At 36.1% G+C, this 23,759-nt stretch overlaps 1 protein-coding gene across 6 annotated transcripts in view; it reads left to right on the forward strand.

Moving 5' to 3' along the window:
- The window catches only part of EML1 (EMAP like 1), a 122,056-nt gene that overhangs the window by 92,469 nt on the left and 5,828 nt on the right, over window positions 1-23,759 (forward strand). For 5 of the 6 annotated variants that reach the window (XM_036383455.2, XM_036383453.2, XM_036383454.2 and 2 more), the window contains 15 exons: window positions 2,824-2,953; window positions 7,117-7,266; window positions 8,278-8,347; window positions 10,157-10,267; window positions 12,002-12,097; window positions 12,612-12,746; window positions 14,201-14,300; window positions 16,377-16,531; window positions 17,789-17,914; window positions 18,173-18,304; window positions 19,622-19,689; window positions 21,205-21,293; window positions 21,824-21,921; window positions 22,046-22,133; window positions 22,317-22,412. In XM_036383455.2, the coding sequence (XP_036239348.1) occupies window positions 2,824-2,953; window positions 7,117-7,266; window positions 8,278-8,347; window positions 10,157-10,267; window positions 12,002-12,097; window positions 12,612-12,746; window positions 14,201-14,300; window positions 16,377-16,531; window positions 17,789-17,914; window positions 18,173-18,304; window positions 19,622-19,689; window positions 21,205-21,293; window positions 21,824-21,921; window positions 22,046-22,133; window positions 22,317-22,412 (1,644 nt within the window). Of the gene's footprint in view, window positions 1-2,823; window positions 2,954-4,236; window positions 4,255-7,099; window positions 7,267-8,277; window positions 8,348-10,156; window positions 10,268-12,001; window positions 12,098-12,611; window positions 12,747-14,200; window positions 14,301-16,376; window positions 16,532-17,788; window positions 17,915-18,172; window positions 18,305-19,621; window positions 19,690-21,204; window positions 21,294-21,823; window positions 21,922-22,045; window positions 22,134-22,316; window positions 22,413-23,759 lie in introns of those variants that run through there. The other variant, XM_036383459.2, reaches the window with a different exon arrangement.

Raw genomic sequence — 23,759 nt, forward strand, 5'->3', positions numbered from 1 at the left:
AAATGTTGAGAGAGCTATATGGCAACACGTGGATGTTCACTGTGTTTGAAATGGCATTCTGCACTTCTGCTGAAATTTGTATAGAATTTGCCCCTTTGTTGGCTGTTTGCTGTTAGCCTAACATAATCATAGAAGCCTTTGTTTTTTCTTGCTTTTACTTATTGAGTAGATTGTAGATTTTTCTGAATCTTAAATAAACAGACCTAGGCCTACAACTAATTTCTCGTTGCTTTTTGCTTAGTGTCATAAAGCAGAGTTACATTGGTAAACATACCACGTTGGTGTCTAAAGCTTTAGTTAAGTTGTAGTGTAAATATGCACATTTTTGATGCATGTTTATATCTGTGATCTGATCACAGATTTATGTGCTTTTTAGAAATAGCTATATCCTAACAGTTTTTCCACTAATCAGCGTCTTTCAGCTTTGCAATAAATGTGAATTTCACAAAGCAAAAATGTTTGTTCTCAAAGCAAAGTCTGTTAGAGAGTCTCTACCTCTGTGTATTCTTTGTACAAATTTATACCTGCAATCGGTGGTGGTCTCCTCTGCAGATCCCACTGGCATTGATGTCCTTCTTATTTCAGTTCATTAACTGTTCGTTTATGCAACAACAATATGAAATTTACAAAACCGCAGATGTAAAAGATACATTTGTCTAAAAGTTTCACTCTTTGTCTGTCTTTGTAGTTTGATGATTGTCTGTCTTTACATCTGTATCTTTACATTTAGAACTCTGCTGTCTTATAAACTTACTTAAGAAAAGTATGAAAAAGAGGAGATTGATTGTGTAGATAATGTATTTGGGTTAGGAATGAAAACTAGTAGAGATGGAATATTACCAGACGTTAGAAATAAGTACACAGTATGACCTCTGTACTTGACCTAATCAGCCTAAGTTCCTCTTTACAGTTAGGAGAGAGACATATACACATTCTGAAGGCATAATTCATATACTTGTTGTAATATACTTGATGTAGTTTGTTTTCCTAGTCTGGTGTGACTAGGTCAAATGCTCCTGCTGTAGATAGCTATATGCAAGTTTTATGAGTCCCATAAGCTTCAGATGAGAAAAGCAGCTTGGTGAATTAAACTTTGGTTCATTCACAGCCTTTGATAAGTACAGCCAGTAGTTGTCATTGCTGAAAATCTGTTGACTTCCAGTGCACCAGCATCAGCAGTGTTGGCACGTGTTTGAAGCTCATTAAATAGATGCTGCATGCGCATACAAATAGTGCTGTAATGCTTTGCTATTTAATGCTCTACCCTCTATTTTATTTTCCAATACAGCTATATTGGAGTAGATTTTTAAAACAATTCCAATATTCTATCATTTTAACAAACATCTTGAACTTCCAACCTTCTGTCACCATTATTTCATCATTATTATTTCTTCTTTTTAGCATTAAGTTTTCTGTTGCTTTCACTTTATGTATGTGCTCTGTAAATGAAGCTAGAGAGACCTAACTGTAACTTTGACAGGTCAGGTAGATCTCTTTCCCATATAACTTAGTGTAAAGACAAAATACACATCTAGTTAGGTAATACAGCATTGCTATGATGTTTATTTGTTCAATCAATAAATCTTATTAATTTAGTCAGGATTTGTAGCATATGCATATTTCAAATTAAAATAAAGCCTTAGCTTACAAATTTAAAAAATAGTGGTATATTTGTAATGATACTTAAAAATTCATAGCATAATTTAAAAGTCCTAAATTGTATCTTTTTTTTTCATTTACATGATTTTTGTTACTTTTGCCCTTCCATTTCCTCTGTGCCCACGATTATTCTGTCTAGTAACTCTACAGATGTCACTGACTCCAAAACTGCTTGATTCGCATGCGAACAAGGCTGAACCCCTTGATCTGCCGATGGAGCAGCAAGAGCCAGCACGTTCTGAATCTGGACAAACTTCATCAGAAGTTCAAAGGACACCCACTTTGGCCTTGCCACTTCCCAAAAGTCCTAGTCAGACCTTCATGGCATTTCCCAGATCTCCTAGTTTTATAAGCCCCATGAAGTCCCCAAGTCAGTACTTCCAGATCTGTTATTAATCTCTGCTTCTCTGCCCCAAAAATATTTCTTACCAGTTCAACAGATTACTTTTAGTATTTTCTTCTAGAAATGTTTACTTCTGTCAGCCAATTGAGTTTTTGTAGCTTCTCTCCTGTATGTCATTTTCCTTTCTTTTAATGTGCTCTCAATGTTGTCATTCTTTTCTCAATGTTTAGTAATTCTTAAAGCACATATCTTTTCTGCATGTACATCAGCATGATTCCTCTTACTAATTGTTTGTGTTCCTTATTTCGAATGTATCTCTAACACTGTATCAAGTGTAAAGCATATCTTTACACTGGGATGCAAAGAATGCGACTGAGTGTTGGAAAATAATTTAGATGCTGATGCTCAACTGTAAACATTGATTAAAAAATAAAATTAATTTTAAGTGGCATTTCTGCGTTAATTGTAATCTTTGATGTATTCCCCTTCATTTTTAATATTTAAAAACCATAATATTGTAACATTTTTTTAAAAATTCAATTTCAGACCTTTCTGTTTTGTAGTTCTTCATGACATTGTTTAGTTCTAATTCTGCTACTCAGAATATTTAGAGGAAGAAGGGACTCCATATGTTTTTTAAAAAGTCTGCTTAGTGATTATGATTTAGGAAAAAAAAAACCTGCTAAATTTCTAAGTTTGAGATTGCATGTCATTTTATAATTGTAATGCACCAAACTGTTATGTGGGAAGGGATGGAGGAGCACTGGAATTCTCCCCAATGGCTTTTTTGTGTAACATTAAACATTTCTGACCTTTTGTAGAGGAAGGATACGTAAAAATGTTTCTTCGTGGACGTCCTGTTACCATGTACATGCCCAAAGAGCAAGTGGAATCTTACAATTTGGAAGCAAAAGTAGAACTACCAGCCAAGAGGCTTAAGCTGGAATGGGTGTATCCTTTCTGTGCTGGAGGACTACTGGAAATCAATCATTCCATAATGATTTGGGTTAAATAACTTCTCGAGCTAAAGTATAGCAGGATTAAGGTCATAGGGTTCATTTAATTGCTGAAGTGACATTCCATTGAAAATAGGTGTTAATTTCTTGAGGCTGCTGTTCTTCACCTTGTAAAGTACAGGGTGGCAGCTTAAGAAAGATTTTGCTTAAATGTTGCCTGAAGGTTAAGTCTGAAGCATTCTAATTAGCCAAGGATTAAACTAGGCATATCATAAGAATGTAGTGAGATGGGATAATTAATTATAATATGCATAAGACAAGCTCAGTTTTTTTTTTCTCAGCAGTAAAATCATTCGTTTAGTTCTTAGCAGTAATTTATCATTTTAAACTGTTTTATAAAATGTACACCATTGTCCTTAAGAGGATGGTGCATTCAACTGGAATAAGCCCTGAATTGAGTAGTGCTGTGCAACTGATACGTGCTTAGCCATAAAATTTATACAATATAATATATAAAATAATATTTGGATTTGTATCTTAAGGGGGCTTAAACACCACAAATACTGAACAACCAGATTTTTCCACTGACTTCTATGAGTGGACACAATTGCAGAAATCTAACTTGAAAGCAATCAGTGTTTCATGACATATGAAAGTTTTCCTGTTTCACATTTAAGTATAATGATAGAATATATTCTTTACTTAAAAAAAGACATTTCACTTTTATGTAATCTTATTATATATAATAGATGATTCAAGATAAAATATAAACACAAGAAGATCTGAGTTTATTTGTAGTATCTATTATCTTTAGAGAGATGACATCATCATAATGTTTTCTCTTGAAAGAAAAATCTCTTTTCTGGTTGCAGTGTAAATAGGAAATTACTTTGACTTCATAAAAGAAGACAGACTGCATGGTCTTTTTCAAAGTTGTATAAATAGAACTGCATGTGGTTTCAGAATGTTCAGAGAGTTTCCAAAAGTCCCTTTGTATTCACAAGAGATTAATGACAGATTTAGTAACACCATTCTTATTATTCCTATTGCAGCTGAGGCTGTATGTTCTATCCCATTCTGCTGGAACTGCATAGATAATGCATGCATAACTAAGTGAAGATGAGTTAAAAAGACAAAAAAATTATAAAATTAATAAAACAGGTGAGATTACAGTGATAAAAGTTGCTTGCAGCACTTTACCATATCGTTCTACAGGTTTTCACTATTTATCACCACAGAACTGAATGATGTCTTTTGCAGTTGTAAGGAGCTCCTCACTCAAGGGGCCTAAGGATGGTAAGGAGGAAATGTTAGAAAGCTCACTGAAACAACAGAACACCCAAGCATGACACAAAGCAAAATGTCATTAGCAGCATGTAGGTGGAACCTGACGTCAATATTTCAGACTATTATAAGAAATTATCATTAGAGTAGGTCATGATTTCAGTCTCATTAGTTTCTCAGTTAAGCTTATTTGAATGACTGAATATTTGCCAGATGGATTATTATTTTTAGTTTGAGTATTCATATGTCCTTCCAGGTGTGTGTCCATATACCCAGCAGAATCCTGTCTAAGGTTGTCTAAGAATAGAAGAGGTGTGAATTAATGAAACAATCTAACTAACCCTAGATGGTTATTAGATGGTTATTCTAAATGGTATTGAGGAGGAGGTAGTTTTTTTCTAAAAATATTGTGCTAGCTTCTTCTGTTTCTAATTTATTTGCAATTAAATCCAATCATGATATCCATACTTAATATTTATAGCAATGACTAGGTATATGGAAGGTTTAGAAAGACAATTTAAAAATAATTTTTAAAAAAGAGAGAGAAGGTGATGCTCACTTTACAGACTGTAACAAGGGGAAGAGAAACTGTGAGCAGGAGCATAAGATCATTTAAGAAGAAAGACAAATACAGAAGAAAACCAAGCAATATTTCAGGCATTCATTCCAGTTGAGTTGGAGAAGCTGCACTGCTTGATTGGAGTGTAACAGAACTGGAATAGGAAAAAACATCTTTGTAACAGATAAATGAGTGCAGCTGTGGGAGTACAGCCAGAAATGCTCCATAATGTAAGAATGGGGATAGGGAAACAAAATATTGGAGGTGGTGTGGACAAATGGAAAGGAAAGCAGAGTATGATGAGAAACAGCAGGAAGAAAATCTAATGTGTACAGATTTCAGGGCATTCCAGAACCAGAAAGGGTTATTACAGTCGCCTTAGCAGTTCTCTGGGCAAGCTGAAAAAGGTTCACACCTCTGATATATTATCATATATATTAGGACATGAAAAAACAAAAACAGTGAGTGATGAAGTGTGAGGGGGGCTGGAGCAGAGGTGCAAAATCCAAGTGAGAAATCAGCACTAGGGACATCAGGGTGGGAGCAGTGGCCTTCCCAGATCCATTTAAGAGCAACTCACTTGGCAGGCAGGAGGTTTGAAACAAAAACTGCAGGCCAAATGAAAAGAAAAGGTCAAGGTAACACTCCCTGAAATGCCAGCTCACCAAATCCAAGTCAAAGCCACCAAATCCAAGTGTGGGAAACAGTGAGGAAAAGGAGGGATCAACCCCAGGAGTTTGCATTTGAGAAGAAACGCTGATAGAAAGAAATTGAGTGTTCGACAACAGCAGTCATGTGAAGGGTTGAATGCAGCATTATTCCCCGCAAGAAGAATAGTAAAGAAAGGAGATTTTCCCTAAAGAATGTAATCTTTCCCATTTAATGGCTATTTTTGTGCACTGAGATTTGTTACTTATGCATGTTTGTGTAATGTTCTCCACTTTTTTTAGATGTTCAATTCCTTACACTAACTTCAGCTGCTGGTTCACTATAAATTTGATTTTATGTTGTTGAACTAGGGAAACATTATGTTGGCTTCAATTCATAATGCTCTCTGGCCTTAAAGAGAAAAATGAATGTAAACAAGTTAATCATTGTCCAGCTATCTAGAGTAGTAACACCAACCATCACAGACAGATTCAAATTGATAGTAAATTCTTTCCAATTTAAGATATTGATTGTTTCAATGTCATCCCACTTTAATATCTCAAGAAAGTTTGGCTGACATAGTTTATAAGACTAAAAGCTCTATTTCTGAATTCACACTTTAATAATTGGGTATGCTGCACTAGTTCTATTGCATTTATAAGAAAAACTCAGAAAGCTGTTTCTTCTAAAATAGGTATTTTTATAGGTTAACTATTGACCTTATTACTTCAACAACGTTAAATGACTATTTTAGTTTGAGTGGCTTGTCATTGACCATCCAGAAGAGTGCACAAGTATCTTGTTTAGATCATGTAAATGGGGTTTCATTAACTGCCCATGTATTTTTCACAGCCAGTTCCTCCATACTGACTGCATTAGAATGCGCTTCTGTTTTGCCAAGATTCTGCTAATGCTGTTTCTTTCTGTTCCCATAAAAAAAAGAAAGCCAAAATAGTTGTAGTCCCTAATGACTCTTCAGAAGAATAAAACTACAAAATTTGGCTGATTTAACTTTCAGTCTAAATGAGATTATTATTCCAGTCATTTCATTGAATTAATTTTACATTCATATTGATATGACTACCATCAGAATCTGAGCCACTGCCTTTTAAATACTACAAAAATAAATTGGAATGGATGATGTAACCCTTTTATGGTTTTTGTCCATCTGGCAGGTCATGTCCACATTAATGAAATGAATCAACCTGCACACAGGATAATACAATCAATCCTTGTGTAGTGCAGGGAGATGTGCTGAATGAATTATCAGTGTTTCCATCAAGTCTAATTTTTTATTTTAATTAGTCAAGCAGTGTAAATAGTAAATACACCTGGGACAAAACTAGTATTGCCTTTGTCTGGTATTTAGCAAATTCTAGAGGATGCTAAAGGAAAAGTACATCTGAAATTTCCCCTATTCTTTGCTATGTATTTTCTGTAGGATATGTAGGTTTTAAAGACTGCAAAGTGCTTAAACTCTCTACTGTAGTAAGGGAAAGAGTTCTCAAGGTTATCAAGTAATAAAGCTGTGCTCAAGCCAAGAGATGGAGACTTTAGGACAGAGACTACAGACTACAAGGACAGAGAATCCTTTTTTTTTTTTTTCTTCTTGTTTTTAACATTCTTCATGGGTAGATGATGTTATTGCAGCTTGACCAGCACTCTAGCTATGGCTACAGGGGTCGGGACTGCCGCAGCAATCTGTACCTGCTGCCGACGGGCGAGACTGTGTACTTCATCGCGTCTGTGGTCGTGCTCTTCAACGTGGAAGAGCAGCTCCAGAGACATTACACTGGTCACAATGATGATGTGAAGTGGTAAGTCATCTAATAGCAGTTCTTTTTTTCTTCATAAGACATTTTGAGAGAGAGCCACTCATTTTCCTTACTCTTCTTTTAGGATGATTGAGCATTATCTTCTTTAGAATCTTCTCCTTGCATTTTTTAAGTAGGGTTGAATTATTGCCCTTCACCAGGTGTACAGTCCCTTTAGGTTCAACCTAACCAGCAAAATAGTAGAAATTTCACCTGTGGCCTTCCTGGTAGTCTTCAGGCATGCTGAACCCATGGCAGATAGCCTGTAAACTAGACCTGGTTTGTTTGCTGCCATGCACACAGCCCAGATTGGGCTTCAAAGTGATTTAAGTGTGTTGAAGATCAGAGGATACTAGATACCAGCAAATATCAGAATCATTAAACTGAAATCTAAATAAACATATGGTTTATCTTGATGGTATCAGTCTGTTTGCACAGTGTAGCTGAAAAAGAGCACCTGGGTTATCTGATGGGTGAAATGCGTTTGACATCCCTTCTTTAGATTAGGCATTATGAAACACCTATTGTCCCTCAAAGCCAAAAATAGGCCTGATAACCAAATCAGCTTGAATTGTAAGGATGTTTCATAAATTGAATTATTTGCATAATCTGGTTGTTTTACAAGGAGATTTTTACCTTGGACCTGTTCCATCTCATTTCCTTCTTTCAAATTTTCTGTCTCTAGATATTTCAAAGCTATCAGGTTTACTGGAAAGAGGATGTCTTTCTGGTTTGTAAAGCTAAATGAATTATTGCAGCAGTTCCTTTTGTAGGGTACTTGGCCTTTAGAAAGGCATGCAAAACAGATGCAGTGAAAAAAGAATTCAGAGGACTTTAAAATACAAGAGTATGACAATTGTTTTGTCAGTTCTGGTTTTATATTCTTTAAAAGTTTACACTTGTGCTGTGTGCTTTATATGACTAAAACAGGGCTATTTATTACAATCTCAAGTAATAGCTTGTTGAAATAGATTGTCAATAGATTAAAGTTGCCCTCTTCTTTTTTTTTTGTAGCCTGGCTGTTCATCCTGATAGGATCACTATAGCAACAGGTCAAGTTGCAGGGACATCCAAGGATGGGAAAGTAAGTGGCTTCTTTAATGATGTATAATTGTTTATATTTCATAAGAACAGGTTATTAAGAAGATACATGCTGTATTCTTTTCCTGCTGTAATTGGTCTTACATTTTTGGACTGAACAGAAGCAAAACATAATTTGAGTGTTCATATTGCACACTCTCAGAGTTACCCAACTCCATTATCAAGAGTGGTCAATGGTTTCTGGTTCCATGACTTAGACTGAAGGTAAATTCGGAGCTGGTCTCTGGGAGGAATGGAGGGGTAAGGCTGCAAAGGAGACCTGAGAGGGTGGATGGATGTGGAGGAAAGGAGGACATTAAATTGTACAGTGTGCAACGTCATTTTTGATCACAGCTACCAAAACCAAACTATGAAGAACAGGTTTGAGTTATTTGCTGGAAAAAAAAAAAGAGGATTGGAAAAAGGACAAACCCTGTGGTTTGAAATAAGTATGGTTGTTGTTATTATTATTACATTTTAATTAAATAATAATAACAACAACAAAGACAACAAAAAGAGATAAATAAGACCCAAGAACGAAAAGTGATGTACAATGCAATGGCTCACTGACTGATGGCCAGCTCATCCCCTAGCAGCAATTGGCTTCTCCTGGCCAACTCCCCAGTTTATGTACTGGGCATGATATTCTATGGTGTGGAATATCCCTTTGGACAGTTCAGATCAGCTGCCTGGACCATGCTGCCTCCTGGCTTCACATCTGCTCCTCACTGTCAGAGCATGGGAAACTGGAGAGTCCTTCACTTAGGGTGAGCACTGCTCAGCAACAGCCAAAACATCTGTGTTATCCACATTATTCTTGTCCAAAACACTGTTCTACACCAACTACTCAAAAGAAAATGAACTCTATCCCAGTCCAAACCAGGACAGTGGGGAAAAAAAGGAAATAGCAGCTATGCAGTATAAGTTTTATATAAAGATAACTTAGCTGAGTAACACAAACTATTAATTTTTATTATGTGTTGGAGCTTTTTTTAACTTACCAATGTATTTATGAAATAAAACATAAAAGTCTGAGGTCTGTGTTTGAGTGGAATACAGCATATAGGTATATAAAAGCCACTAATATAACTGAGGTATTGTTGCGCCCTTGGGGTTGTTTTAGATATATTTATTTATGTTAAAGGACGATTTCGCTGCTTGTGAGCGCGGGACTCCACCAGCTGCCCGGGGCTGCCCCCTGGTGGCCTTGGGGGGCATCGCGGGGCGCCCGGAGCCAAAGGCAGAGGGGAGGAGCTGATCGGGGGCCAGGATGTACATCTGGAATTTTATTTACAAAATGCAATCTCATTCTGATTACAGTTGTAAAGAAGAGTTTGAACATAAAGTTATTTTCCCCAGCCGTTTTATAATGTTGAAATTATTTACATTTTAAAAATTCCTGAGCTTCTTTTCACACTTTTACCTTTTACATTTCCCAGAGTTATCTCAGTTGGTACAGTTTAAATTCTACCTGGGCCTACCAGTAAATCCCATGTCACAAAGTCATCAACAATTTTCAGTTCATGCTGAGTATCTCAGTGGCCCTGAACTTTAGTGAACAAACTGATATCTGACATGCTGTACACTCTGCATAGTCAGTTCCAGACACTGGTCCTAGGCACAATAATCAGCAAACCATTTGTGATGTATCTGTTGTGATGTATCTGTTACATGGATGACTCTAGAGAAGTTCTGATAATTTTTATACCTTCAACTGTGATTTTTTTTTTTCAGATGCATTCTCATTTTTTCAAATCCTGTTGGGTTTTCTCCATCATTGTTTGAGCTGATGTTTTCTGTGTGTGTTTTATAGCAATTGCCACCACACGTGCGTGTCTGGGATTCTGTGACTCTGAACACCCTTCATGTCATCGGAATGGGGTTTTTTGACCGAGCTGTCACTTGCATTGCTTTTTCTAAATCTGTAAGTAAAGTAAATGAGTAGTCATATCAAGACTGTTTGCTGGAAAGATCTTTGAAATCTTTCAAATTTAGGTGACCAAAACATACTTCCAAGCTGTCTTTTCTCCCATGTTTTTCTGTAGAGGAGCAAAGCTTGTAGCCCATTTGTTTCCAACAGCGTAGGTTGCTATTAAAGTTGACAATATCTCAGCATTCTGAGATTTACCATGTACTTAAAATAAACTGCAATTAATTTCTTTGGCAGTCAAAGAAATACTTGTGTACTTGAAATTTTAGCATCCCTACTTTTCTTGAATCATCCTATTCTGTTTCTCCCTGCATAAGAAATTTACTCTCTCTGCACCTTTTAATCCTCTCACTGTGTCCAAAATGATTGATGAAAGACTTTTTAAAAATTGAGGCTCCCATAGGAGAATCAAAATCTTTTGTTAAAAAGCAGCAAAGGCATATGAATAAAGGACTGTAAAATAGTAAAATCCTGTTGTTTGCCTCTTGGCACCATCCTTTGAACTCTAATCTGTCACAGAGATAAAGGAAATATTTACATGCTGATAAAGGCAGCATTTGAGTCCCATATAAAAACTTGAGTCTGTGACCTGGCATGTGCAAGCTGCAAAGCCCCCTGTGCCCAACCAAATCTGTAAGCAGTTGAGTGTTGTAGCAGTGTGGTGGTGTCTGGTTGTCCTGACAGCATTTTTAGATAGGAGAAGACTACCTGTTGTATTCCCTAGACAAAATTTACTTCAGTGAAAGTTCTACAAACACTGGAAATCCATTGATAATTATGTTTCTAGAAAGTAGAAAAGAGAGGGCTGTACTGGGAGAACTAGTTAAGAATACAAAGGTGAAAGCTAACACAGTTTGACATCAACTTTGAAGGAAAAATAAAAGGATTCATAAGCAAACACTCTGTAAATACCCCTCTGGAGGGAAACAGATGCATAATAACACAGGAGCACTATTGGCATTTGCCAGAAGAAAGCCAGTATTTAATATGTTTGCTCTGTGATTTTGGTCACAGCTTGGCCTGTTCTGAGCATCACTTCCCACTGAGTAGCAGCAGCTCTCTCACTTTAGATGCCCTCTCTTCAGGTTCCTTAATCCTGCCTCTGCCCCACCTCATGGGCTGCTAAGACACAGTTTTTGTAGCTGTGTCTGACACTTGTTTTGGGCCTGAAGAATGAAGAAAGAATGAATGAATGAATTAGGGTAATTGAGATTAGAAAGAGTGATAAATGTCATAACTATAAGAAGACACCTGTCAAGAATAAGTTGTTTTCTAATTCCTTACTATGTTTTCTGATTTTGGTCCATTATACCAGTATGAAGGATAAAAATGTTTCCTGTATTAACAGACATCTGAGAATAAATAATTGGTTTAAATTGCAAAGAAAGAAATCCAGTACAGTTATCAGGAAAAGCTTTCTTAATAAAATAGATAATGATGTGTAGTTTGCCTTTGGAATTTCCACTACTGAATATTTGTAAAGAGATATCTACCACATTCCTGACACTTCTCTGCAGTTTGCAAGAGTTTCTCTTCTAGGTCCCTTTTTAGCGTGACCCTGTAAATTATTATATTTTATGGAGATCTAACTACAAGTATAACAGTTAGAGAGTAAATATGTGTAAATATCTTCACTTACACATTAGTATTTCATTATTTTGAATGTGTATTTACATGTTCCTCTTGTTGTTTGGATGATGCATTAATATTTCCCATGTTTTGCCTCAGAATGGAGGAAGCAGCCTGTGCTCTGTGGATGACTCCAATGACCATGTGCTTTCAGTGTGGGACTGGCAGAAAGAAGAAAAGCTGGCAGATGTCAAGGTGTTGCAATAAGATATTTTGTACTACTTGCTTGTATGTAGATCTAGTTTCTTGTAATAAAATATCTTTCTGTATTTAACTTTTTGTGCATTTTTAACACTTTCACTGTATAAAAGGCAAGGAACATGAAGAAAGGGAATATTTTCTCTCCATTAAGATTATCCCAATAGTGTAGGTTTTTATAAAATTTTGTTGTTTGTTGTCATTCTAGAATTGATTAGAAAATTTTAGGCAGCAATGATAGGAGCATGTGCAGGAAAAAGATCCAAAACTAATCTTTTGTGTAGAAGTGCTCATTATCTGACATGATTTTTAGGGATACATTTTGATACTAACTTATAAAGACATAACATGTTTTGGCTACAAAGTAATCCAGTCTATGTAAGTAAATGAATAGCTCAGAATTATTCTTATATCAGAAGTATCAGTTTACCTAACTAGAGAACCATGTAATATTGTTTTCCTTCCTTTGCATTTTAGATTTTGATACAATGTTTTTCTTTTTCCTTCCAAGTGCTCTAATGAGGCTGTATTTGCTGCAGATTTTCACCCTACTGATACAAATATAATAGTTACCTGTGGAAAATCACACCTTTATTTTTGGACACTAGAAGGAAATTCCCTTATTAAAAAGCAAGGATTATTTGAGGTAAAATAAAATGTTTCTCTAATTTGATGTTTATAGTAATGATACAGTCATACAGAAATAAGGTTTAATAAGGTTTGAGTAAATCAAAAGAAGTGATTATTATTAAACTCAAAATGTTGCAGAAGCTCAGGTGGCATCCATAGTATGGCACAGAGAACTTTTCCATGGGTAAAACTTCCACACTGAAATTTTGAAATGCAATTGCCCATTTTCCCTTATATTCTTTTTCCTATATTCTTTTTGCTACATACCCCCACTCTCCCACTCACAACCTGTGGAAAATAAAATTACCTTAAAACTCTCTATGATTAAAAAAAAAGAGAGAGAATGTGTGATGGAGGAGATTTTTATTTTATAAGAGGAAAGACCCCATAAAAATACATCTGTATGAATTTTCTTCCCTTTTCCTCTGTTCTGCTCAGACACATGCACATATGTCATTCAAATACAGATTGAGCTGGCCGCTATTTGGTAAATATAATTTTCATTTCAAGGTTTGATTTGGTTTTGTTGTAGAATATAGACTAAGCTGTACAGCACTTGTATGCACAACTGAGGGATGTTTGCAGTGACTGCAGATAACTCCAGTGAGTGCTAGTTTACTGCTTGTGGAGGCTCCTCGTGGCTCCCAAGGATAGCCAGAACAAATATTTACAATGTCAGTTCATATACTTTGTGTGAAATCAGGAGGAGATGCTGAGAGAATGCATGTAAATTTTGTCACATTTTATTTTTCATGCATTTTAAATGGATTTTTCTCCCTCTTCTGTTTCTGTTGGTCTTGATGATGGTTAGAGCTGGAAAAGGGTTGTGGTCCTTGCATAGAACAGCTCTTAGTTTGGGGGAGAAAGGGATCATACACACAGGTTGCCAACAAGGAATATATAATGTCCTTAGAAGTTACCAGTCATGTTTTTGTTCCCTTACACATTTAATTTTTTTGTTGCTGTCAATGTCTTAAATGCAGAGTTTCATTACTGAAACTTGGGCTTCTTTCAAGAGATGATTCTTTCATTCTTACACTATGGCCAAACTCTCTAGTAATATTTTATTTTTTCTCCTAAAGACTTTGGAGTTAAGAATTATAATAATAAAGCTTGTTTGAAACTATGGCCACTTCTAAATACTCCAGGTCTTTGGCATTCTGCAGTAGTTGGGGAATTGGATTTATCTCAGAGCAGTCCTGGTCATGTGTTACATGTTGTCAGGCCTTCTCACTCACTCTGTCCCCAGCTTGCAATTAAAGGGTGCAGGATTGGGCCACAAACCTCAGGGGATGCATCTTCTGCCCTTGCACAGATTATTCTGTTTAGACTGTAGGAATGTGTTTAACTCTTGTAGATGTTTAAGTGATAATAGAGCTGTATAAGACTAAACTAAATTAATCAAATGCATAAAGTTAAAATCCATGGGTTGTGCATTGCTGTGAATGTATATTTTTCATAACCATGCAGAAACAAGAGAAGCCAAAGTTTGTCCTGTGTGTGACCTTTTCTGAAAATGGTGATACTATTACAGGAGACTCAAGTGGAAACATTTTGGTTTGGGGGAAAGGTAAGATAAAATTTCACTATTCACTTCCATCTAAATATTAGACTGTGCGTGTAGACTTGAATGTAGAGCTTCATTTCAAGAAGAATAAATTTTATCTTGAGCTCTTTCCTACAATCCAGCAGATTGTGCCTGGATTCTTTTCTACAAGAAGCTGAAGAATATCTGTACCTAACTGCTAGAGCACAAAATTCTGTCAAATGTGTTTCCCATGGTCAAATACTGAATCACAGAGCTATGCCAGCATGTGGGGCTCCTGCTGATGTAAGAGATGCCAAGAAAAATTCTTTCTTTAATCACTGTACAGAAAGAAACATTGTTAATGTAATTGGTGATCTCCAGTCTCCTATCCTGTCCCTCTCTACTGTTTGCAGAAATTATGCCTATTGACACATGCTTTTAAAAAGACAACAAATAGCAGTATTTGTTTTCCTAGGAAGTCAAGCTAAAATGTATTCAGATCTAATTGTATTCCTCAGCTTTATTCCAGAAGAACAAATGGATAGGAAGAACTTCTTAAAAGGCATTTTCTAGTAAGAAGAGACCTTTTTTGAGGCAGCAGAAGGCAATGCCTGCCAGAGGGCAAACAGCAGCAATATCCTAAATGTGTGCTTAGTGCCTGAGATGCCATGCATAGGGATAAGGAGGATCCCTTAAAGGAGGCCTTGTTAGCAAAGGAAGGAGGGATATGGATGACAGCTTTTTCCTATTTACTCAGTGCTTTCTCCCAAGATACTACTCAAAGGGATAAGATCCTGAAAACACTACAGTGGATCAGTTATACAGTTGAGCCTTACTGAGTTGTTTTGTTTTTTCTTTTTAAACCAAGGACTGTCAGCTAATTATCTCTTTGGCCAGTACACTGCTGGGGACAGGGGTGGATATGGTGTTTGTAACTTGGCTTCTCATTTATTTCCCTTTCCTTTTTCCTATGGTAATTTATAGCAAGGCACTTCAACACTTTTCCTTCTAAACTGACTTTAGAAATTGCACTGTCCCATGTCCTTGTTCTTTATTCTTATTTTGGACTGCCAGCAGACAAGGGAGGCAGGGACAGTGCACTGCTCAGGGGCCAGTTTGCCATCATGCTGGTAGACCAATTTTTGCCTTGACTGCAAGCAGCCTCCTCTGCCCTTTCTCCCAGAAATAAAAGGGAATTCTCTGTGTGCTCATGATCTCAACTTCTGCCAGCTCTTTAGAGTTGGACAAAAATATTTTTCTTGTTTTTCTGTCTCAGTACAGTGTACTTGCTCTGCCTTCACTACTTTTGATTCAGAGCTCTATGTGCAAGAGAGGGCTGCTTCCACCAGGTCAGAGTACCCTTAGCAAAACCTTCTCTTAATAGAAGTCAGTTGTGCCTGACACATTATATCCATGGACATGGATGAAGGAAAGGCAATTGGTTTTTCCTAACTTCCATCAGCCCCTCACTTGTGCTAAACATCAAGTTAGCCAAGCTTTGATGCAAGGTGCACATTTCAGTAATAGAATCACCAGTAATCATTTATTTGTACTTCATAATAGTAACAATTCACCCAATTAATCTAATGTAGTTGGTTTTGACAGTGTTGAGTCTAAGCTTCTTGAACAAGCCAAGTTCATCAGTAAATAAGTACAGAGAGTGGAGAGTGATCGGCACATTCTGCTAGATATACAAGGACCTCTAGCTTACTCAGATTTTGGTACAAGTTCAGGACCTGGAGGCTGTAGAATATCTTATATCTGGAGGATAAAAGTTACTGGCTTATGGGTTTTTGCTGATAAGGTGTGTGGTCAGATGTGATGTCAAATTATTTTGCTTAAATGCCCTTGAAAGGTTTAAATGAACCTATTTTGTTTTGTTCTTGACCTAGACTGAGTATGTATATTTTCATTTTTGAGCTGGGGAGAATATATCATAAAATGTACTAATTCATCCTCTTCTGTGGGTCTGTGTGTTTTGGTCCAGCACCCCATGCCCACTGTTATTGTTTAAATGCAATCCTTGAGAAACAGTAGAGGAATGGAGAAAAAAAATGGGAGGAAAGGAGCTATTAAGCTGAGTATTTCATTAATAATGCCTTTTTCCCTTCTATTCAGGTACCAACAGAATAAGCCATGCAGTTCAAGGAGCACACGAGGGTGGAATCTTTGCCCTGTGTATGCTGCGAGATGGCACTTTGGTATCAGGGGGAGGAAAGGACCGAAAGCTGATATCTTGGAATGGAAACTACCAAAAAATTCACAAAACTGAGGTGATATTGCCTATCTTGAAATTACTCTGCTACTTAAAAGTCTATTGTCCTCTGAACATATTTTTAATTTTTTTTTCTTATGGATCTGTGTTCTATGGGAGAGCAAATCAGTGGTAAAATACAGTATTTTCATATGCTGAGTTGGAAGGGACCCATCAGGATCATGGAGTCCAACTCCTGGCCCTGCACACGACACCTCAAGTTTTCAGTCCTCAGGTCATTCCTGTGACTGCCTATTCATTAACATAATATTTCCTTTCTAAGGTCTGTGGTAGTTGGAAAACAAATCTTGTGTATCTTCCATATCATTTCTTCCTTTCTTTGCATTTAATAATGTGAGGTAATGTTTAACTTCAGAGTATTACAGTATTGAAGTAGTTTTATACATTCCTCTTTCCCAGAATGATGTCAGGATCTTTTTAGGGTTTTAATACTTAAGGTATTTCATTTATTTCTTGGTTGATGTTGTTGTTTTTAAAATGTAATTTAAACAAAATTTGAAAATTACTCCAGCTGCTATGTAGGAACTTAAAATACTAAAGCAGAATTTGTTTGGACAGAACTACTTTGTTTACATACTGAATGTAAGAGAAGAATCAGCAGAAAAGTCTGAGGAAGGGCTTCAACTCTACTACACAATATTAAATAATAATTAAATAATAATACTATATAATTAACTTTATAATATTAATAATATTTAATGTTGCAAATATATATGCAATTGATATGTCTCTTTTTGTAATTCAATTTTTAACACAGTACAAGGGACATGCTTGTTGTGCTGTTTCTAACTGTGTTGTCCTTCTTTTTTCTCTTATTTGTTCATATTCTGGTATTCCTTGTTATTTTACATCTTCCCTTGAACTTTATTTTAGAGATTTGCACTGGCTCTTTCAGAACCTAGGCTGCAATTAAAGAAACATTCATTGCCAGAAAATGTTCAGAGTAGAAATGCTTATTCTGATATCACAGCTGCAATTAAATACTATTGAATTAACACAGCATGAAGGAGCCTTTTGTGTTTCTTGAAATACTTGATTTAGCTGAGTATTCTGTAGATAAGAATGTCTTGTCTTGCAGTGTTATAGAAGTTACTGAGCTGCAAGTTGTTATAAAATTTTGCAAGACAGGCACATGTATTAATTTGTTTCATTTCTTTGCTGTGCAATATTTATTAAAACACATTTACCACTTTAAAAATGGCAATACCTAACAAATTGTCTGACTTTCCTGTCCTTTTGTCTGTTCTGACCACAGATTCCAGAGCAGTTTGGTCCAATAAGAACAGTAGCAGAGGGAAAAGGGGACGTTGTATTAATAGGAACCACCAGAAACTTTGTCCTACAGGGCACCCTGTCAGGAGACTTTTTCCCTATTACCCAGGTAAGCTGGGTTTCCTTACAGGAACACTTCTAAGTGTGTAAGAGCAGTAAATATCCTGTTTAAAGTTAATTTTCATAAATATGCTTCTGATTTATTATTACAGTACTTTCAGCAGTAAGAATAATTATAAATATGTATCTATGTAGAGCTAACTTTTTTTGAATGTTTTAATATATATTTTGGTCATTTTAATACTGTTTAAACATGTTAGTTTTCATGGCCTGACCTTCTTGTTTAAAACCATCTCTGCTTGCATAGGGCCACACCGATGAGCTTTGGGGACTTGCAGTCCATTCCTCTAAGCCTCAGTTCTTCACATGTGGACATGACAAACACATTACACTCTGGGATGCAACCACTCACCATCCTATCTGGAACAAGATTATAGAGGTATACATTTATTAAATGCAGCTCTCTGTTACAGAAATTCTCTAGTTATTTCATTTTTTCTTAAGATTATTGTTTAAAATTAAAATATAAACCTTAAAATATTAACTTGTGAGAAAAAAATCATTTCATGTTAACCTATTTTTGTTATAGAAATCAGTGTAAAAGCTTTTTAATGCAGCTATCCTGAGTACAAGTTAGATTAAATGCACTGTTTGAACCTCTGGCTTATTCAATAAAATATCTTTGCATTTGCTATGAAATTATACTTTGAAAACATTAGGAAATTTTCCTTTCTGTAATGCTGTAGTGTTTTAGAAACTGTGCATAGAAATCCTGGATCTCAACAATTCTCTGAAATTTTCTTTAGAGTTAGTAATTCTTTTAAATTTGTCACTTGCTTATAATTAATGAGAATATCCTTTCCACCTACCCTCTAGGGCTTGTAATGACCAATTACTAAAAATGTCAGCAGCTTTACTGAAAGAGCTACAATGTGATACTGTTTTAAAATACAGAAAATTAAGGACACAAGCCATTTCCATGAGATGGATCACCGGGCTGGGTTTTTTGCTTGCATTTTAAAATTATGTTTTAATGGTATAAGGAAAAAAAAAAGCTATATTGGTATTTTCTGCTATAACCTGAAAAGTTCTGGATCTCATCTTTGTAACTGGACAGGTATTAGAAAGAAAATGCTTATTTTTTTAGGCATATGTTTAAATTGCAAGAAAAACACTAGAGTTTTACAAGGTAAAATGTTTTAAAATTGCACATCCAAATAAGAAACCCAGTTTATGCCCTTAATCTCCCACTGAGCTGCAGCTTAGCAGGTGCTGGAAAAAAGGTGTTGGTGTGTAGGAGTTAGGCTTTACCCCTCCTGCAGAGTGCCACATACCTTTGTTGAGTAAGGGACTTGCTTGTCCTTCAGACTGCAGGTAAACTGCAGCTTTGAAGCTTAATTCTAAGGTCAGCTCTAGTTTAAGAAGTTATTTTTATCTCTTATTTCTTTGGGATTTGTTGAGAAGCTGCCATTGCCAATGTTCTTGTCATGAAATCACTTGCCAAATTATTTTTATAGAGTAAGGAAAAGAAAAGAGTGGCCTTGTATAGAGGGAAGATAAGTTAATTAGATAATATTTCAATTAGTTAAAAATGCTTTTTTACGTCTCAAGTTTATATTGAAAGAGAAAATATGACCCCTAAAAATCAACAAGATAGTTTTACTGTGTTCCAGAGGCAAATAATTGAATTGTATTTTTGTTATAACTTGATAGCATGGACTGGTAAAAAATCATGCTTCTTTCTGAAACATTTCAGGATCCAGCACAGTCTTCAGGTTTTCATCCTTCAGCATCTGTTGTTGCAGTAGGGACACTAACTGGAAGGTAAGAGGTGCAGAGCTACACCTTGGGCACCAAAAAAATCTGATTTTTCCAGCTCACATCCAAGCTCATGTAGATGTATGCAATCACACATCTTCATTCACTATTGATTTCTATTGAATTCCACAGTGAAATTTATTTGTATTGCCTTAGAAACCCTAGGCTTGGGCCAGCACCCTGTGTTTGCTGAGTGTTGCAGGAGCAAAGAGATGGTTTCTGCCCTGGGAGAGAGACAGTGTAGATCAGTGGGAGGACATTTAGAGAGGGCAGAAAATCTAGATGAGCTGTGAGACCTGGCATGGGAAGTACTTTCACCATACCAGTGACCTAAATGTTAAATCTTTGTGTCCACTGGGAAAAAGGAGAGGCTAAAGGGGGAGTTTGATGTAGTGGAGGGAGATTTCCTCCAAGGCCTTTAGGGCTGCATGGAGGAAATCCCATAGAAAAATTCTGTGTGTTGGAAAATGCAATGAGTGGTTCATGATCTCTAATGCAGTGACAACCAGAGAGGTTTTAAAAAAATTGGCAAATGTTCCACTGTGCTAGACATAGTGTAAAAATGCACATTAAGAGACTTGTTCTGCTTGCAGAGTGTGAGGGATAAACAAGGCAGAGGAAACTGAGGTGCAGGAGAGTATTTTAGGCAGCAGGTTGAGCCCTTGGTGACATCAGTGGCAGCTGCTGGGTTTATCTGTGGCTGTCTCTCACAGGAGGGACTGCCTTTGCCTAACTTCTCCCTCTCCTTTAGTGTCACTTGAGGGCAGGCTTGGCTGTTAGTACTGAAAACAGTTCCAGTTCACTGAGAACATACAGGAAGCTTGTAGGTTATGAGGCAAGCTTATTTCAGATTTTATATCAACCCTAAATAAAGGACTTACTTTTTTTACTGAATGTACTTTACTAAATAAAGTAAAACAGAAGGAGAAACTTTGAGAGGAATATTCTCTTTATCTTTAGTAATCTGATGCAAGTATTGAAATGCAGATTTTGTCTTTGTCCTTTCTACATGTTTTCACAAACTAATTTTTGGCTCATTAAAATTAATCAATTAAACTAAACTACTGAAAAAATAATGAATTAATTCACTTTAAAATAAATTAATTCATCTCTTTCTTCTATCAGAAGAGAATGGTCCTGATGCCTGTTTGTGTTTTCCCTTGCTCTAGGATTTAATGCAGCCATCAATTTAAACATCAGCATAGCATAGAGGAAGGTCTTTAAAGGAGGAGACATCACAAGCAGTGCTTATTTTATTCTTATGCATGACATACTAAAACACACTGAAATCTGAAGGCTAATATTGGGGTCCATGCCCATGCATTTTTACAGATAAAAAACATGTGAAAGAAGTTATCCTTTTGTTAAAGTAAAAATAGACCAAACTGAGTAGCATTTGCTGTTTTTCTCTTCTTGGTATAAAACTTATGCTATTTTGACAGAAGAAAAGTTGGTCAAGATTACAGTAGATTTAAATTCCTTTTGGAATGATTTATTGGCCTATTTCTGTGTTTACAACAGGTGGTTTGTGTTTGACACAGAAACAAAAGACTTGGTCACTGTACACACAGATGGAAACGAACAGCTGTCTGTAATGCGTTACTCACCAGGTTTGAGAGCATTTATTTACTGGGAAAAAAAAGGCATTGAATTTTTTATTTTTTATTAAATTAGGGATTGGCTTGTTTTATAATAAGTCCCTGCTTGCCACACTGAAGTTGAAAATAACTGTGCCATGTAACATTGGCAGAACTTTATGGGTGGTATCTGAAGCTCTGGTTTTGTTTTCCCTCCCTCCCCAACATGTTCAATATGGTTTCACTGTGAAGAAGGGGAAAAAAAAGACTTAACTCTGCTGGTTATTGCAATCAGGTTAGCCCTAAATGAACTGTAGCTGCTTCCAAAAATGTCATGTGTTTTTAACAGTAATATTTGTTAGTATTAAATTGCTGGTTTTTAGTCTTGATAAATACATTAATATGCAACTGGAAAATTAAAAATAAAATTTCATTTATTCATTTTTCAGTATCAAGGCCTTTAAGAACAGTTCCTCTTGTCTGTGACTTTTCAAACAAACTTTTCAAAATTAGCCGAAGTTCTTTCTTACAGAATAATTGCAGTTTCACTTTTCTGTTTATAGATGGAAACTTCTTGGCAATAGGTTCCCATGACAACTGTATTTATATATATGGTGTAAGTGAAAATGGAAGAAAGTACACTAGAATTGGCAAGTGTTCAGTAAGTAACCTTTTTTTCCTGGTTCAGTATCAACACCCAAAGTGTATTTTGTAGCACTGTATTAATACTGTCACATTGTGGCACACTGTTAGTGCAGTTGATACAATGCATTTTCTCTTTGTAGGGTCATTCCAGCTTCATTACTCATCTGGATTGGTCTGTTAATTCACAATATCTCGTGTCTAATTCAGGAGACTATGAAATCTTATACTGTGAGTAAGAATTATATTTAGTCCTTTTGTGCAAAGTTCATGCAGTCTAACACAGATTTAAAATTTAAATGAGACCATATAACTGCCAAGATCAACCATATGTTTTAATTCATCTGGTGTAATCAGAAATCTATACAATTTGAGAATTAAATATGTTGTTATGTGGGTTTTTTTCTTTTCTAGGGATCCCCTCTGCTTGTAAACAAGTTGTGAGCGTTGAAACAACTAGGGATATAGAATGGGCCACTTACACCTGTACTTTAGGATTCCATGTTTTTGGTAAGTATATTTCCTCTTATAAGTTCTTACCATTCTTCTTATTAGCAAACACTTGGAATGCCAACTTTTGCTTATGAAACATGACTATTCATAATTCAGGGAAAAATACAGAACTTCTGTTATGCCATTTTTATTACAATCTGTCTCCTTATTTCAATCCAGAAAGACTCTGATTTAATATTCTTGCTAGCTTCAAGTACAAATATCATATTACAACATAAGTGGGAGATAAGGAAAAAATCACATACTGCTCTTTCTGTCACAGTGGAGCAGCTTCTCATAATGTTTAATTTAAAGTACCAGTTCTGTGAAATTGTCATGTATTTAGGCAGTTACTGGGTCGATTCCCCTTACCAAAACTGGTTTCATTTGCTCTGGTTATTGTGCAAGCACAAAATGAATGATAGTCTCCTTCATTAAGAACTTATCATGTATTGTGATAGAGTCTGTAGCAATTAAATTGAGTGAAAGAAATTCAAAAAGAAAAACATAACAAAATCCAGTGGTTTGTTTCCATGGGACTTCTCTTTTGCTAATTTTGAATAATCCACTTTCCCCAATGTAGTCTGAAGCTTTGTACTCATTCTACAATATGTGCAGGACTGGACAGATGGTTACAAAAAATGAGTACAAGAAGCTTCAAATTCTTGAGTCCTCAAGAGGAAATAGGAAGCCATGGTAGAAGTTCAAAGTCTGGTTTAGTATAAGTGGTAAACAAGGAATATTTGCACCCTTGTGCAATATGTTTCAAGTAGAATAGATTGCAGTGATGTGTTTGAAGGCAGACAGAAAGGGCATGGTTTCAATTTTCAAGGGCCTGAAGATGCTGTGGCAGTAGCAGTATGCTGGGAAAACACCTTCAAGTTTTCTGTCATTTAGCTGACAAGCAGTGCTTGGATAGCACTTGGATATCACAGCACACAGATTTTGTAAAAGCAGGAAATCCTGCAAGATTGGCTGCATGTTGACATGATGTATGTTTCATTTAAGGGATAGAGGCTCTTATGGAACTATTAAAATATTTCTGGGGTTTGAGTACACCCTACACATAGTTACAAAGCTACGAAGTCCTTGCATTTAGCATCACAGGTTCAGATACTCTGAGATACTAAATACTTTTTGTGAGGGTTCCTTACTTTTTAGTTCAGATTCCTGCAAAATACAGTCCTATTAGAGTCTGGGGCTACTTTTGATGCATTGAAAGAGGAGAGAGGCATGTCACACTTGAGAGGGAATCTCCCTCTTGCAGCAGATCAGCTTCTTGAGCCACAGCATGGGACAAAATAATCTGCTGAGGGGGGAGGAGACATGACACTGCTAAAGCTGGAGTGTTACAAAGCCCAATGC

The sequence above is a fragment of the Molothrus ater genome, chromosome 6 (genome assembly GCF_012460135.2).
Source record: "Molothrus ater isolate BHLD 08-10-18 breed brown headed cowbird chromosome 6, BPBGC_Mater_1.1, whole genome shotgun sequence".
NCBI classification, from domain to species: domain Eukaryota; kingdom Metazoa; phylum Chordata; class Aves; order Passeriformes; family Icteridae; genus Molothrus; species Molothrus ater.